The sequence below is a fragment of the Harmonia axyridis genome, chromosome 1 (genome assembly GCF_914767665.1).
Source record: "Harmonia axyridis chromosome 1, icHarAxyr1.1, whole genome shotgun sequence".
Classification (NCBI taxonomy): Eukaryota; Metazoa; Arthropoda; class Insecta; order Coleoptera; family Coccinellidae; genus Harmonia; species Harmonia axyridis.
Genome location: NC_059501.1, coordinates 41,769,773 through 41,786,188, shown reverse-complemented (window position 1 = coordinate 41,786,188; position 16,416 = coordinate 41,769,773). Strand labels below are relative to the sequence as shown.

Sequence of the window (16,416 nt, the reverse complement as noted above, 5' to 3'; positions counted from 1 at the left end):
AATTTTTGGCACAATATTTGAAACACCCTGAGATGATATTTCTCAAATTCAAGATATGCACGATATTCCTACATCATTCTTGTTTGAGAAAGTGAATTGAGTATACGCATAGGATATTCATAGTAAAAATAATTCACGTAATAGTGACTACGGAATTTCTTTCTTTTTTTCGGTTTTTTCTTAATATTTTGAAAATTATAAGGACCGACGCAAAAATTTCAGTGACATGTAATTGAGAATGGAAATCTTGATAATATCTTAGACATGAAACAAAAAAAAAAGGTTTTTTTCAAAAAATTGTTTTTAGTTCTTGAATACCGGTAGTGCCGGAACTTCGAAATTATTTTAGCTGAATAGTGCATCATGAACAATGTCATATTCAGAATTTTCAGATTTCAAATCGGCCCTGTTCTCCAGAAACGTCTAATAGGCCGTTGAACTTGAAACACCCTGTATACTATCATAGTATAAGGATTCCTTATACTATGATACTATATATACCTATATAGTGTGAGCCTGTGGACACCAGACTTTCGGCACAGTATAAAGTGTTTCTGTGAGAAATCATCCCAAAAGAGGGTCAGGTAGAAATGGCCACTAAAAAATTAGATCTTCTTGGCAGATATCGAATTATAAAGTTGTGTTTGGTATCCAATAACGTCATAATTATCTCCAATGTAGTGCATAGGTCTATATACAGGGTGGGTCGCAGTCGATGGTAGACTGGTATTTTACGGAGAACGAAAAGTACGATTGTATTGAAAATTTGGTTTCTTGGTTAGGAACCACTGCTCTATCAATCTGAAATATTTTCATCGCGCGGTCTTGCTGCTTTTAGAAGAAAGTACTAACAACTTCGATATTTCAAAAAGAACACCTTTTTCCGATTTGCCGTAGCCTCGTGATTATTTATGTATTAACTTCTTTCTTTCTACTTTCAAATTTCTTGATAATGAAGAAATTTGAAACTTCGAAACTTTCGGAATAAGTTTCTAATTGAAAATAAGGTATACAGGGTGTTTCAAGTCCGATAGCGTATTAGACGTATCTAGAGAATGGAGCCTATTTGAAATCTGGAAATTCGGAATATGATATTGTTGGCGATTCTGAATTCAAGGGGAAGTAGTAGGTAAGAGGGGACCTGGAAGAAGAAGTATATCATGGTTGCGGAACCTGGTTTGGGAAAAGATCGGCAGAACTGTTTCGAGCTGCAACCAACAAAATTATGATTGCCAATATAATTGCCAACATCCGAATGGGATATAGGTACTTGAAGAAGAAACAGAAGCGATTCTCTCTATATCCAGGTAAAATATTTCTAAAGCTCCGATACTTTCGGTTTTGAAACAAATGGAACAAATTGAAAAAAAAATTTTTTTTTTCCTTTTCATTTCTTAAATATTATCAAGATTTCCATTCTCAATTTCATTCCTCAAATTATTGCGTCATATAAACGTTTTCAGAATATTAAAAAAACTAAAAAAATTGAGCAATGCATCACACGGTTATTCAAAATTGTGAAAAAAATTTGATGATAACTTTCGAATTTGAATTGAATTGCGTTGGATTCTACGGGGAAAAATAGGGTAGTGTTCAGACAGGACTATGTCCCTAAATTCAATAATTCAAGAGTTATTCGCACGCAAAATTTTACTTCTTACATTTTTTTCTGGAGTTTATCAGACAGTGAATCATCCAATAAATCGATCTGTTTATTCAATGTGGAAGTTCTATTCATTTTAGAGATTTGAATTTAATATTTATACTCGATTATATCGTCCCTATTCTTCAATTTCCGAAATATTTTATATATTTGAGATTGCATACGAAAACAATTCGTCACATAACTATTGCAAAAAACATTCATAGCGTTTGTGGAAGATTTGTTGACAAATCTTACATTCTGATGGATTAGTTATGTATTCTTGTCACAGTAGTTGCACTCTGTTGAACTTCTCTCATCGTCGAATAACAATGACGTTAGTTGCTAGCTATGTATTGAAGAATAGAATGACTGCTATTATCCAAATTTTGGCGTGTGTATAAATGAGGTAGATAATTGACAATTCTCTTCATTATATTTGGGATAAACAGCCGATTGACACAAAATGGAGGAAATTTTCTGCACGAACTCTTGGAATAACTGAAATAAGGTTTTGCTGATGTATATAAGACGACTGCCAAGCTTCAAATTCATGCCATTTCTTAACAGTGTGAGTGAAGATTTCATCGAGTTTATTTGATAGCTATACCTAACTGCGATGAAAAACATGATTGCTCTATTTGTTTGGATTTTATTCCATTCTGTGCTGTCCGAAGAGCCAAATAAATATACATCGATGTACGATAACATTGATCTACAGGAGGTGGTGCACAATGAGAGGCTACTTAAGAATTATGTCAACTGTTTATTGGAGGAAGAAAGATGTACCCCTGATGGTGCAGAGCTCCGAAGTAAGTGAGATATGTTCAATTTTAGTTTTATAATTGATTTTGAGGGCTGGTTCCTCGGAGAGATCGCTTAATTATTTTGTCACGTCTATAGTTTTCGAATTTTGAGCCGGGAATGGACCCAATCCAATCGATAAGGTTTGAGTCAATTATGACAAATTCTGTCCGCCGACTGAGCTGTGTGAAGCTGACACCCCCGTTTGTCCAAGCACCGTTCCAGAGATATGATAAAAGATTTTTTTCCGTTCATTTTCTGAGCAGCACCCCCGAATTGCAAAAAAATGTTTAAATTGTCATATATTGTTAGTCCAACGTTAGTCCACTTTTGACCACCCAGTAATTGAATTTGTTCAACATAGAAGCAAAATCTCGATCTTTCGAAATTTCGGAAAGTGTGAAGTTGGCACCCCCAAATGCGAAATTTGAGTTAAAAAATTCGGCATCCTTTGTCCATCGCAAATCTACGTTTGTCCACCTTTTGTTTCATTTTTCTAGGCGCTGTTTAAATTATATGGAAAGAGAAGTTAATTCCGAGAATTAATAAAATTTGCATTTGGGGGTGCCAATTTCACACTTCCTATTATTTCGAATGACCAATTTTTTTATTTCTGTGGGCGGACAAATGAATTAAAATCGAAGTTCCATAATTGGCGAATATGGTCGTTCGAAAATTAATTTTTCTTATCAATTTATAACTGCAGCTACGGAAGGGATAAAAATTTGCATTGTGATGTGGAATAACTATTGAAAACCTTTTGCAAAATTACATGCTGATGGCGTTACCAGAACCATAGAAAATTCTAGAAGAATATAGAAAAAAAAATTAAGAAAGCACTGACGATAACTCAATAGCGCTCATTTATGCGACAATTATTGCGCCTATGTATACCACATATATCTTTAGATATAGAGTCTTGTGATTTACATTTCACGCAAATGAAAGAGCGTTCAAAAGCTGTTGAATTCTCGTCAGCGCTTTCTTCATTTATTACCAATAAATACAAAATAAATAAATAATACACTGTAAGTTCTTTAAAAAACGAATGCTTTTGATATTACCTGACAACATCATACATGTTTTCAATGTTTGACTGTGAGAACCAAGATTTATACCTCAATTATAATCATTAATCTTATGAACTATTCAAACAATTTTAAAAATTTTCGTCAATTTCTACTAAGTATGACAGATCCATCCAAATTAATGATTTTTCGATAATTTATGATTTATGAGTTATTATTGAAACAAGTAGGAATTCAGGTTCATGATTTTCAATAGGGCCATTTAATTTTTTTAAGAGTTATATACTAATTCAAGATGTAAAATGGAAACTATAGAAATTTCAAATATTTGGGCAAAAATAAAATTCCAATATTTGCAGGAAACTTGCCAGATGCTGTTGAGAATGATTGCAAGAAATGTACCCAGAAACAAAAGGAAGGAGCTGATTTCATGATGCAATATTTGATCGATAATAAACCTGAATACTGGAATCTTCTGCAGAAAAAATATGATCCCAGTGGAAGTTATCGTACGAAATATTTAGAAGCAAAAAATGGTGCTGTTCAAGAGGAGAACGCTAAAGAATCTTCGGAACATCATATCATTTAGTTGAAATAGTTGTAGGTACTTGACGAATTTGAATGTTTCAATAATAAAGAATCAAGCCTTCTGCAGTTAGAAGTTATTTCATTTCTTCAACCTTTCAGCGGAGAGAAAACTTCCTTCACAGAAGGCTTTCTCAAGTAAAACATTCATTCATTCCGGATATTTAAATTATAAGAAAAATTAAGCCCGCTAGAGTGTATATCGGAGGTACTGAGATAGAATATAGATATCTATTCTATCTCGATGATCGGAGGACACGAGTCCTCCTAGTCCTCGTTCCAATGGAACCGCCGGTCCTTGGACCTATTTGTCGTTTCCTAAGAATAATTTTCTGTCCCTTTTTGCTGTAGGTACCTGAAACTTCTGAACTTGCTGAAAGACCCGCATTCTGTATTATGCTTGTGTATATAAACTAAACAGAGCCGTAGCTAACTAATCTGCCGCCCTATCAGAATTTTATTCTGTAGAATGCAAAAAATTGATATTGGATAATCAGGTACTTTTGCCGATATTAGAAAAAATTGAAGGCATATCTTTTTGAAAAATTTTGATAATAATATAGGGGAAATATTCATTAACAAAGAACCATCAATTTCAAACCTGTACAAAAACTTTTATTTAAGGATTGTTAGGAAATAATTAACCTTTGTCCTTCATACGATTCACATTACCGTATCCGTGTATTCATATTTTTGAATGGTAGAGTAATTTTTCTAGTTCGCTGACTATTGCCTCTTCAAAATCACCTCCAGCCGTTTTTCCTAAAAGATCAAATCCTAAAAAATAATACCTGATTCTCATAATTTCTTTCTCGCCATTATTCACACATTATTTGTGAAACACTTTGGTATATCTACAAATCTGTTTATTAGTACCATCTATTCTACGTGATTTAAATCGTAAGTATTACCCAGTGCCGAAAATATGCTTGAAAAGTAAAAAATATACAGCTTATATTTTCAATAACTTAATCCCCAAATTCAAATGAAAGGTTAATTGTAAAAATAAGAATATGATAACACTCACTTTGCATAATATGTATAAAATGGTATGAAATTAAAACACTTCTTATATTTCTTTAGAATGATAAGAAGGAAATGGAATTGTTTTTTCAATATTTAGAATTTCTCTGAGGAGTGAACAGGGTTTTTCATTCAAAGAATTGGTAAGTCATGTATGAAATGATAAATAACGCTTTGAATTGGTAGGCCTAGATGGAATTATAACTTATGGTTGATGACATTTTGTTTTCCATAAGGAAGTATAGCCGAATACATAAATATGATAAAACATAACCCAATTAAAATGACAAATTTATTGACAACACTACTTACCTCTTGCTCAAATATATTCAGAACACAACAGACTCATCGAAGGCCGGTTACATGTCTGTGAATAATATTCAAAATCATCACATCAAGGATTCTCAAGGAGCTCACTATCAATCATTTACAACAGCCTTCAAGAAATGCAAAACTTTTCTAGTACAAATTTTTACTATAAGAAGGCTTTCGACTTACTACTTACATTGGCTCACAAAATTATTGGAAATTTACAAGAGTGGTCCAATTATAATGAACTTTCTGAAGTAAGGGATGTCAAACTAATAAAAATAAATATGGAGTTATATGCCTATAACCATAGTATAAGGAAATCCATTCCTTATAATATGCTATAACACAGCAACTTGGCAAATCCCTATTAGGATGGCAATATCCTGGTAGACCATCTGTTGACCATCTACATCTACAACGACAACCATCACTGTTAGGTCAGAATAGAATACAAGATCTACAAAGCATTGATACCAGAGTCACAAAGATTTTCCGTAGTCAAGGAGAAGTGGATCTATGCGAAAGAAAAGGAATTAGATAAGCTAATGGAAACGAAAATGGAATACTCATAATAGCGCTGAATGGAGGATGCGCCGTTCAAGGAACTATCAACAGACGAAGTACAATTGTATGTAGACTACTTTTAGTAGTCTCAGGTGAGATGGGTGCACCTAAAAAAAAGCCGGTTTCAACTCTTTTTTTACCTTGGACCGCATAATTGCTACAGTTCATTCTTGCGGGCCGCAGTAATTTACCTATTTGTAAAATTATCTTTAACCCGCCCGGTTTTCGTTTATCGCGCATAATCAAAACCTTTTTTTTTTAAGTCGGCTATAAAGTAGCCTATGTCCTTTCCCAAGCTCTACTAGTTCCTGTCTTTGTACCAAATTTTATCAAAATCAGTTCAGTGGTTTATGCATCAAAGCGTAACAGACAGGCAGATTACGTTTTTTCGCATTTGTAATAATAGTATGGAAGTGCGAAAATAAAAATATACGGGGTGTTAGGGAAACGCTCCCGAAAACGAAAACGCGATACTATGGACGATTTCAAGAAAATTGGACTAATTCTTTTATCGCAATTTTTTATTTTGGTAGGTATATACTATGATACTACCTGTACCTAATCTTCTTAGCGAGAATGCCTTATCACACATTTTTTGCTCTTGTATTATAGTTTTCGTTTCTATGTATTCTTGGGTGCGTTTTTTAGCTGATTATATAGTTAAATTCTCATATTATTATGTAAATTTTTTTCTGGCTAGTACCATGATTTGTAAACATTTTTATTTGCATAATTCACGCAATAATGCTAATAAAAGGTTTCGAAAATCATGGTACTGGCCAGAAAAAACTTTACATAATAATATGAGAATTTAACTATATAATCAGCTAAAAAACGCATCCAAGAATACATAGAAACGAAAACTACAAGAGCAAAAAACGTGTGATAAGGCATTCTCGCTAAGAAGATTAGGTACAGGTAGTATCATAGTATATATAAAGAATCCATTGTTTATACTATGGTAATAGTATTGTGTGTATCTACGCAATAAGTGAGAAAACAAAGGTAAATGAGTAAATATTGATACCGTTATTTTTGTGTAATTTCGAAACTTTATTTGTGATACGACTGTGAAAATTGTAATATTTGTCTATGCCTCGGCTCGGGCCGCATAAAAAAGACCAGAGAGCCCGAGGGACGCACGTTGAGTATGGCTGCTCTACAGTAACCGATCAAAGAAGTGCATCGACTTTCATTGATTCCTTTTGCCAGTGGCTCTATAGGTGCTTTCCAGCCAACGTCAGGAGCTCCTCGGTACAGCTCCGAAGCGTACCGAAGCGCACTTGTAGTGTTCCAGTAAACAGGGCGTCGAGCCCTCGCGTTACCTTCCCCTTTCCCCTGAAGCACCCCTCGCATTTGCGGGGCTTCGAGCACTGACATGTGTGAGAGAGAAAGAAGACCGTTACTTCGCATAAAGTACGAGACAGCTGTAGAACGCTGGTTTGTTTACGTTGAATTTGACAGTTTCGTTTTGGCGCGTTCCACTCATAGCAAGGGCTCGAAGCTCTAGTGCGCCGAGCCCCGGGGTGACACGCACCTGACTGGAAAGCAGCTTATGTGTAACCTCAGGGTCAGTCGACGTTCTGAATTCATTAAATAATATCATTCTATCAGCAGTTATTTTAAAAATACTTTCAGAACGTGGATTGAGAGTTATATTACCAAAATCTTGGTTTTTTTATAATGATTTTGTTTCTTTTCTCGGAACGTATCTAAATGCCAAACAAGGTTCACTTTGTTGTCTCGAAATAAAGGCATAAGCTTGAGTACAGCGTTTTGAAGAAGACATGATCAGAGTTACTCATGGCCGAAATCTTAATTCAAATATTAATAATAATAATAATAATAAAATATTTCTTTGATTTATATCTACTCGTGTAACTCAGGAGAGTCTTAAGCGGGTCTCCTGGATGAGCTGATGGATGATGTGTAAAACAACCGAACGTCTGAGCGTACATCAGCTTTAAAATACAAAATACCAAGGCGAATATTGAATAATCATAGAGAAGAAAAGGTGTCATTATAAGTGCATATTCATCTTTTAATCTTTAGAAGCACCATTGGGCGTGTTTGTTATGTGTGTATACTTGTCCAGACCCTGATTAAAGAAGTGTAAGTAATACCTAATAAGGCCCAAGGACTAAGACTAAAAAAAGACCCTTTAGTAAAATTTTATGATTATTTTTATTTAAGTTGATGGAAATCAGCACAAAACTACATTTTGATGCATTTAAAAATAGAACATGGATAAGATATATCTTATATAGATTTCCTAAGACTTTATAAGGACCACGACAGTGATACCCAAGTATGAATTTCCGTTTCATTATTCGAAAGCCATGAACTCATTAGTACTTTATAGCCATAGCTTCCTAAAGATAATGTTTTTTTGGAGTACAACGCCATAAATCTGGCAGTTCGATTATGGACCTTATTCAGATACCTAGTTCCTAATAAGGATCATAGACAAGATTCAAGAATTTTTTTTTGTAAGGTACTGGCAATTGGCGTCTTGTTTCTGCGTTATATATTTTTTTCGAATAGGAACAGTTTATTTGATCATCATGTTTTACAAAATGACACTATTCCGAGAACTGCAATTAGAAGCAATCACCTTAGTAGCATAGTATAAAGAATGGATAGTAGGTCAATCATCACTAGATTATTCCTGTAATCTGAGATGAAGATAATAAAGGTTGAATATATCAAACATTATTGAATACCCAGAGAAGTATAGTATATCCAAAGTCACTTTAACTAGTCCATAAAAACGCTTGGCCATAGATGTCCCTTTGAAGTGGATACCGCAATCCGCTAAATACCGGGGTTTATTTGAAAGTATTGTTAGGCAATAAATTCACTGGCCCCAAAGGAATTTCTGGAAACTTGTACAACCCTTGTATAATCGAAATATTCAGCTTCCTCCAAGTGACTTTGGATATACTATACCTCGATAGCAGATGCCGCTGAGCCAATAGAAGCCAATAGAACAAATAGAACAAATAAATACGAGATTCCTTCAGTGGCGTGGTTGAAAAGTTGTTGCATAGCATTGACACCAATTGTTATGATTATTATTATCAAGTTAACACCTGAAGAAATGTTTCGATATATAACAATAATTATTGAAAATATTTATATTTATTGATTAAAACATTCTTTAGTTTTTAGTTGTATCCTTGATAACTATCCTGTCTTTATATGATGATTACTATAGAAAAGGCGTCAGAAAACTTAGGGCCCAAATATCTCCTAAAAGTGCTGGTGAAGAAGGCAACGGGAAACCACTGCACTAATTTCTCACGAGAGTCATGAGAAGGTCACATAGGAAGAAACGTATGCCGAGCAACCCGATTAGCGACCGGCGCTCTGAGCTGTCCGGGAGACGGAGTGTGAAAATGGTTACCGGCCATGAGGTAGTGGGCGACCAGACTCCCCATGGAAACTATGCTACTGGAAGAACTAAAATCCAACTGCGTCAGAATATCCTTGTCGGAACATGGAATGTAAGAGGCCTCAATGATGAAGGAAAGCTCCATGTTTTAGATTGCGAACTCGAACGATGCAATACTTTCATCACAGGAATTAGTGAGACGCACTAGAAAGAGAGTGGCCACAAAAAGCTAGAGAAACACATATTTTTCTCAGGAAACGAATCATCAAGTTTCGCTGGAGTGGCTATTGCAGTACATGCGTCCTTGGTGGGGTCTGTCCTGGGGTACAACCTCGTCAGCGAAAGAATAATTTCCTTGAAACTCAATGCTTCACCATGTTCGCTAAATGTCATTCAGGTATCCGCCCCCACAAGCGCCGCTCCCGAAGAAGAAATCGCGGATTTTTAGAATACTCTAGAGGGGTTTATTAATAGCATTCCAAAAAGAGAAATACTGATAATTATCGGTGACTTTAATGCTAAGGTAGGAGCCACTGCTAATGATGTGGGATTGAGAAACATTGTAGGTCACTATAGTCTTGGCAGCAGGAACGATAGAGGAGAACGTCTTATCGAATTTGCAGCGGACAATAATTTTACTATAACGAATACAATCTTCAAACACCACCCAAGAAGATTGTACACCTGGACATCCCCTAATGGAGAAAACCGTAACCAGATTGATTACATTTTGATCAAATCAAGATGGAGAAGCTCAATAACCAACGCGCATACATTGCCAGGAGCCGACGTCATGTCAGACCACCAACTTCTTGTGTGTTACATGAAAATCAGAATGCGTAAACTCATCGTCATAAAAAAAGCCAAACGCATAGAAGTGACTGATAAAGACTTATTTGTTCAATCGCTACAAGAACAACGCTGGTACGAACAACATAACGAAGAAGGGGACGTTGATCTCTGGAGGTCAGCCTTATCAAAAACGCTGTAAGCGTATCACAACCCAACACTAGACCTAAAAAGAAGCAGCACTAGATGTCGGCTGATACCTGGAACTTAGTCGAGAAACGTAGAAACCTGAAAGCTAATGGTGCCACAACACAAGAACTTAATGCTATGAGTTCCAACAAGCCGCTTGTCGTCGAGACCGTAATACAGCGCTACAATCTATATGCATAAAGCTTGAACGACATTCTCAAAAGTTTGAAACCAAGGACTTACACATGAAAATCAGACTTATAACCCGTCAATTCAAACCAAAGACTTGGGCCATTGAGAATGTATCAGGAAAAACCATCACAGAGATAAAGGAGATTGTTGGCGTCTGGAAATATTATTGTGAGTCTCTTTTCGAAGACAAGACAGCAGACATTGCGGCGATCCAAGTTGAAGTATATGAACAAGAGCCAATGCCACTGAAAGATGAAGTGCGCGCAGCCATTAAACATCTTAAGTGAAATAAGGCTGTGGGTTTTGATGATATCCCGATCGAAACAATACAGGCTATGGGAGAGATCGGAGTGGACATACTGCACACAATCTGCCGCCGAATTTGGAATACTGGAGTTTGGCCGAGCGATTGGTCTCATTCTATTTTATTCCACTCCATAAAAAAGGATCAATAAAAAAATGCAATAACTACAGACTAATTTCTCTCATATCTCACGCAAGTAAGATAATGTTGCATATTATCAACACGAGGCTTCAAACTTACTTATCTCGAGAAATCGCCTCCGAGCAGGCTGGTTTCGTGAAGGGCCGAGGTACAAGAGAACAGCTACTCATGATGAGACAAATTGTCGAGAAGGCTCGAGAATTCAACATCACTCTCTATGTATGTTTCGTTGACTTTAGAAAGGCTTTTGATACCGTCAAGTTGTGGAAACTGTGGAGAGTCCTGACGGAAATGGGTGTATCACAACACCTCGTACATCTCATTAGACGTCTATATGAAGATGGCACAGCCTCAGTTCGAGTTGATGATTTTGACTCAGATTGTTTCAAAACGCAAGCTGGCGTCAGACAGGGCTTATATTGTCACCGCTATTATTTAACATATACACAGAGTACATCATGCGGATAGTTCTCGAGGACTGGAACAAGGGAATGTCTGTGGGAGGACGTAAAATATCAAATTTAACTACTCTCCTAGCGTCAACCAGAGAAGAAATTGAGACTCTGCTTCGTCGTCTTGAGACCACGGCCATGGACTTTGGACTAGCAATCAACCGTGATAAGACGAAAATGATGATCGTGGATCGTGCTGACAGCAACCAACCAGATGTCAAAGATATAGCGGGATGCGAGGTGGTTAACAGCTACGTGTATCTGGGATCCACGGTCACCAACGCTGGAGGTTGCGCAGACGAAATCCGAAGACGTTGCACCATTACTAGATCCTCAGTGGAAAAACTCACTAAAATTTGGAAGGACCACAGAATAACCAGAAACACAAAGGTTCGACTTATGAGATGGCTGGTCTTTCCAATCTTTCTATATGGAGCTGAGACGTGGACGCTGGGGATGCGAGACCGACACAAAATTGACGCTCTGGAAATGTGGTGCTGGAGACGCATGCTTCAAATCCCGTGGACTGCGCACCGAACCAATGTTTCGATTTTAAAAGAACTACAGATCAAAGAGAGGTTATCGTCGTCTGTGCAAATACGTATCCTCAAGTACCCGTAATGAAGAATCTATGGAACGACTGGTGGTGCAAGGTAAAGTCGAGGGCAAAAGATCTCGTGGACGCTCTCCTACACGGTGGACAGATATCATCAAATCTGTCACGCGCTCCAGCATCAATGACAACTCCCACGCAGCAAAACACAGAGAAACATGGCGGCGCATCACGAGGGAAGCAGTGGCGCAAAATTTTGACCGGCACACTCTGCCAAGAGTGCACGACTAGGAAGAAGACTATAGAAAATGAACTTCAATTCTTTGAAAATCATTCATTCACTTTGGGAATTTTTCCGTTGACCGAGGTTGATCAAAGCGTAACATGTTCAGAAAAAAACTTGTGATATTTAATATGAATATAATCTTCTCTAAAAACCTTTGGAATTAAAATATTGTCTTTCAACTATTTCTAATTCATGATATTCTAGCATCCAAACATATGGAATGATTATGAAATTTGTCGAGTTCATGGTGGACAGTGTTCAATTCATGAAAATACCAGTAATTATTTTCTTTTTTTGATAAAAATAAATACTTCAATCTCCACAGAGTTTTATTATTTTGAAAATTGTTATATTTATGAAGAATTTAATTAAGTAAGTGGATTACATTTGTATTGTTTTCAATAGCCGAGTGCTAAATAAAGTTTATTATTATTATTAAAACTATGAACGAATGAAAGGTTCTTCTGAATTTTCGGACTATATTTCTTCTTTGACGGATTTTGTGATTACCATTGCGGCAATGTGATGAACATGTATTTCTTGGGATTCATGTACCTATTCGGTTTGTTTAGATGGTATTGCTTGAGATCCTTTATCACAGTTAAGCATATAATGCCTCAATTGTAAGTTTTCGAATTTTTTTTTTTTTGAAGAAACGAAATATCACATAAAAAAGGAACAGCATGCTCAAATATCTCTTCCATCAATAATATTACATACTGACAAGAAATGAAGGAAAATATTTTTTGGAGAAAATTTCATATCGCCGTTCCGGTGAAACAATGACGTAACTGAAGTTTAATGAATTTTTCAGGAGAGAGGAAAAACTGATTTGAAATTATTAGATGTAGGTTTTGAAGAAGTGAATTCATTTCATTTGCAACGATTTTATGAGAACTAAGAGTTGATCATGGATACATTCAATTGATGTAAATTTGAATTGAGCATTGTAATAACTTAATGTTGATTTTGTAATTATGTCATTGTTTCACCAAAAATGTTGAATCAAAATGCAGCGTTTTTGTCAATATTTTTAATGGGTGAGAATCAATAGTAGGTACATTTAAATGATATGAGTTATAAAACAGAATCATAAAAATACTTATAAAACTCGGGAATTATTCTGTTGTCAACTAAACTCTTCAGATCTCTTTTTTTATTTTCTGTTATTGTAATTTTTTGTGTGTAAGCAGGTTTTGTTTTAATTTCTTTGATAGGCCGTAATTCGGAAACACGTCTCTTCTTTGGTCTGAATATTATTCTATCCCATTCCTTTTGGTTGAAACTTACTTTGTAACGAATAACGTCGCTTCCTTTCTGAAATTCAAGTTGTCTTACGTCACTTATTTTAAATTCTTTCCCATCGACGTTTTTCGATAAATTCGGAGCGATTTCTCCATATAAATCTTTTAAATCAAAGAAATTATTGAAATTCATTTCCTTCACAACAAGAGGATTGCCTCTTTTTTTTGAATTTCTTATTAGTGAAATATATTGGTCGGGCACGTAAATTGGCCCTGAGTTTTTAGCCCTTTTCAAATTTTTCTCCACAATACTATGTACAGCATCACCCTCGTTCTGAGTGTGCCCGCGAACAAGATATTTATGCGTAATTGTATTAATATTATACGCGTCCACTGCATATAAATAAGCTGCGATCATATATCTGAAATCAGATAGAAAAGTATATTTAATTTAAGGATAATAGGGTATTTCATGAAATACCTATTCTTTTGCTGGCCTCCACAGTTGTCAGAATAAAACACTATGTCGACACCAGGGTTCGATTTTGCAAGTTCTTCAAGATATAACATTATGCAGGTACCAATTTCGTTAACTCCCCTGTGGCCTAAACCTTCATGCCAAAAATAGCAGAGAGATTTATCCCTTCCAATTTCGGTTACCTGTAATATCAATTTGATTGAAAAACTTCAAATCAACAACCTACAACATTACCAAAAATGTTTTTTTTACTTACAGTAAAATTGTAGCAATTCAATCGACTTTTATAAAAAAATGCTGATGATTGCCCAGTTGGGACAGGTAATACAGCCTGCAGATCGTATACGGCTAACACAACTTCATTATTTTTGGCTCTTTCCTTGTCCTTGTCCTTTTCTTCTCTACTTAATTTTTTTTCTTGTAGATGTTCATTATATTTATTCTCCAAGGCTTCTTTATCATCACCAACTGAATTCTTGAAGGACTCGCAAAAATCACACTGATCCTTTTTAGGTATAAAGAATCCTATATTGTATTCAGTATTAAATATTCTCGCATACATATCATAGCTGGCAGTTGTTTCTCGGGTAGAAGATCTTTCACTTACATAGTGCCTATGTAATTCAGCAATCGAAAGACCACCGTCAATGAATTCTCTTGTAGTATCCTTTCGGACATAGTGACTCTCAACCCTTGGAATGGCATTAATATGGTCTCGTACCGACTTCACTATTTCTTCATCCGCCTTTTTATGTTTGCCGTGCTTTCCTCGCTTATCTTCAGCTACAATTCCAGTACCTGATAATTTCGACTCAATGACTGTTCGGAGTTTTCTCTCAGTTATTCCAAGGGTACGGATTAAAAATAATTTGCATACGCGAATTTTCCCTCCATTAACGACAAGATAAAATGCACTGTTTGGTTTACGGGGCACTCCAGAGGTGACTCGCCTATATTTAAGTTGAAGTTGTTCAATACACGAACCCAAGAAATCTCGTTGTCTCTGTAATGAACCCATTCCCCAATACTCCCTGAAAATCTGAGCTCTTGCATTCTCGGAAAATTTCTTTGAACATGCTAAAACGCATTTATCTGGACAAGGTGGTGCCATCTCCTTTGCCGGCATCAGTTTTCCTGTTCTGGACTTATAGCTCTTTCCACTATTCTTTAAGCTTTTGGCTTTTACGCTTGCCCAATTTTCGGTTCTGCGTAACCTCTTTTTACCTTTTTTACGTTGTGGGGAATTTTCTTTGCATTCTATAGCCTCTGAAATTTTGGGCAACTCTTGGACAATTGTTTCAGTTTCTGCGTCTATAGAGTTTAACGAACTGCCTAACGAATCGTTGTCACTTGCAGGCTCGTAATTGTCACTCGAACCTGCAGAAAAATCGCTTCTTGAACTTGTCTCCTCACGGTACAAATTTTCTTTAGTTCTAGTTATTCTAAGTTTGATTGAGCCTTCATTTTCTATGACATAGTTATTAGAAATATCAAGTAACGTATTTTCTTCAGGATTTGAAGTGGAGCATCCAGGCAGTGCAGAAATAACTCTTGAATTAGCTTCATTTTGATCTCCAAAAAGAGCGAGATTAACTATCTTTTCGGCTCTTGAATTCATATTAAGTACCTGGTTCAAGACTTGTATCTTCTTAAAGTTTCTGTAAAAAAGTCAAACATAAAGTAACAGTGGAATTTTTAATTATTCGAACAAAAGGAACGCTGTAGCCTTATTTTTATTACAAAAATCTTTTTGACATAAGATCAATCAACGACATTATTTCGAAGGAATAACGTCAAAAAATACATTTATGACATACCAAAACATATGAATTTGGATCAATATTGCCACAAAGAACAGTTGTGACATAAAAACTAAAAAAAAATAAAATAAAAATGACACAATGTACACTTACGTCGTTGTTCTCCTGAACTGGTGCACACAAATTTCAACTATTACGTTTAACTATGCAATTACGTCGTTTTACCACTAAAACAGTAACTCCTCCCGGGAAGTCTAACACGCAACTGACCTATGTGTCGTTATTTTCCAAGATAAAGGGGTGAAACTTCAATAATGTAACAATGACGTATTTGCCATCTTGCGGCCGTTGACGGTTGTACACTTACGTCGTTCTTTTTCCGTATAGATGCATCAATTTAGGACCTAATAGTGCTGTTGAGTCAAAATGTCAAAAATTTGCAGTTACGTCATTGTTTCACCGGAACGGCGATATGCTTTTCATAATATTTCCCGATTAAATTTTTTTTTTATATAGCCTTCATTGATGCCTTCTCTCACACATTTCTGCAAAATCTGGCATGTAGTCTCTCAGATTTTCAAACATTCAAGAAAAATGGTTTACTTACATTCATGGGCGTCCGCAGGGGGGGGCCAGTGGGGGCCAGTGGGGGCCATGGCCCCCCCTGAGATTTTGA

The 16,416-nt window shown here is 36.0% G+C and overlaps 2 protein-coding genes across 3 annotated transcripts; one reads left to right on the top strand and one right to left on the bottom strand.

The window, feature by feature from the left end:
- Window positions 1–959: 959 nt before the first annotated feature.
- Window positions 960–4,132, top strand: LOC123685353 (ejaculatory bulb-specific protein 3-like). Its single transcript, XM_045625012.1, has 2 exons — window positions 960–2,454; window positions 3,834–4,132. The coding sequence occupies exons 1-2, from the start codon at window positions 2,262–2,264 to the stop codon at window positions 4,061–4,063; spliced, it is 423 nt and encodes a 140-aa protein (XP_045480968.1). The 5' UTR covers window positions 960–2,261; the 3' UTR covers window positions 4,064–4,132.
- Window positions 4,133–13,266: 9,134 nt separating this feature from the next.
- On the bottom strand, window positions 13,267–16,213 carry LOC123688892. Of its 2 annotated transcripts, XM_045627629.1 has the most exons (4): window positions 15,894–16,213; window positions 14,237–15,638; window positions 13,984–14,162; window positions 13,267–13,924 (listed from the first exon to the last, which is right to left on the bottom strand). In XM_045627629.1, the coding sequence occupies exons 2-4, from the start codon at window positions 15,596–15,598 to the stop codon at window positions 13,336–13,338; spliced, it is 2,130 nt and encodes a 709-aa protein (XP_045483585.1). In that variant the 5' UTR covers window positions 15,599–15,638; window positions 15,894–16,213; the 3' UTR covers window positions 13,267–13,335. The 2 variants fall into 2 exon arrangements, with proteins under 2 accessions (XP_045483585.1, XP_045483586.1); XM_045627630.1 differs by lacking the exon at window positions 15,894–16,213 and having other exon boundaries at window positions 14,237–15,847.
- Window positions 16,214–16,416: the final 203 nt, after the last annotated feature.

Excerpts from the sequence above, each read along its gene's own strand:
- LOC123688892 (XM_045627629.1), bottom strand. The coding sequence starts at position 15,598 with ATGAATTCAAGAGCCGAAAAGATAGTTAATCTCGCTCTTTTTGGAGAT. Across the intron at positions 14,163-14,236 it reads TGAATTGCTACAATTTTACT|GTAACCGAAATTGGAAGGGA; the intron begins GTAAGTAAAAAA and ends TTGATATTACAG. Across the intron at positions 13,925-13,983 it reads GGAGGCCAGCAAAAGAATAG|ATATATGATCGCAGCTTATT; the intron begins GTATTTCATGAA and ends ATCTGATTTCAG.
- LOC123685353 (XM_045625012.1), top strand. The coding sequence starts at position 2,262 with ATGAAAAACATGATTGCTCTATTTGTTTGGATTTTATTCCATTCTGTG. Across the intron at positions 2,455-3,833 it reads TGATGGTGCAGAGCTCCGAA|GAAACTTGCCAGATGCTGTT; the intron begins GTAAGTGAGATA and ends CAATATTTGCAG.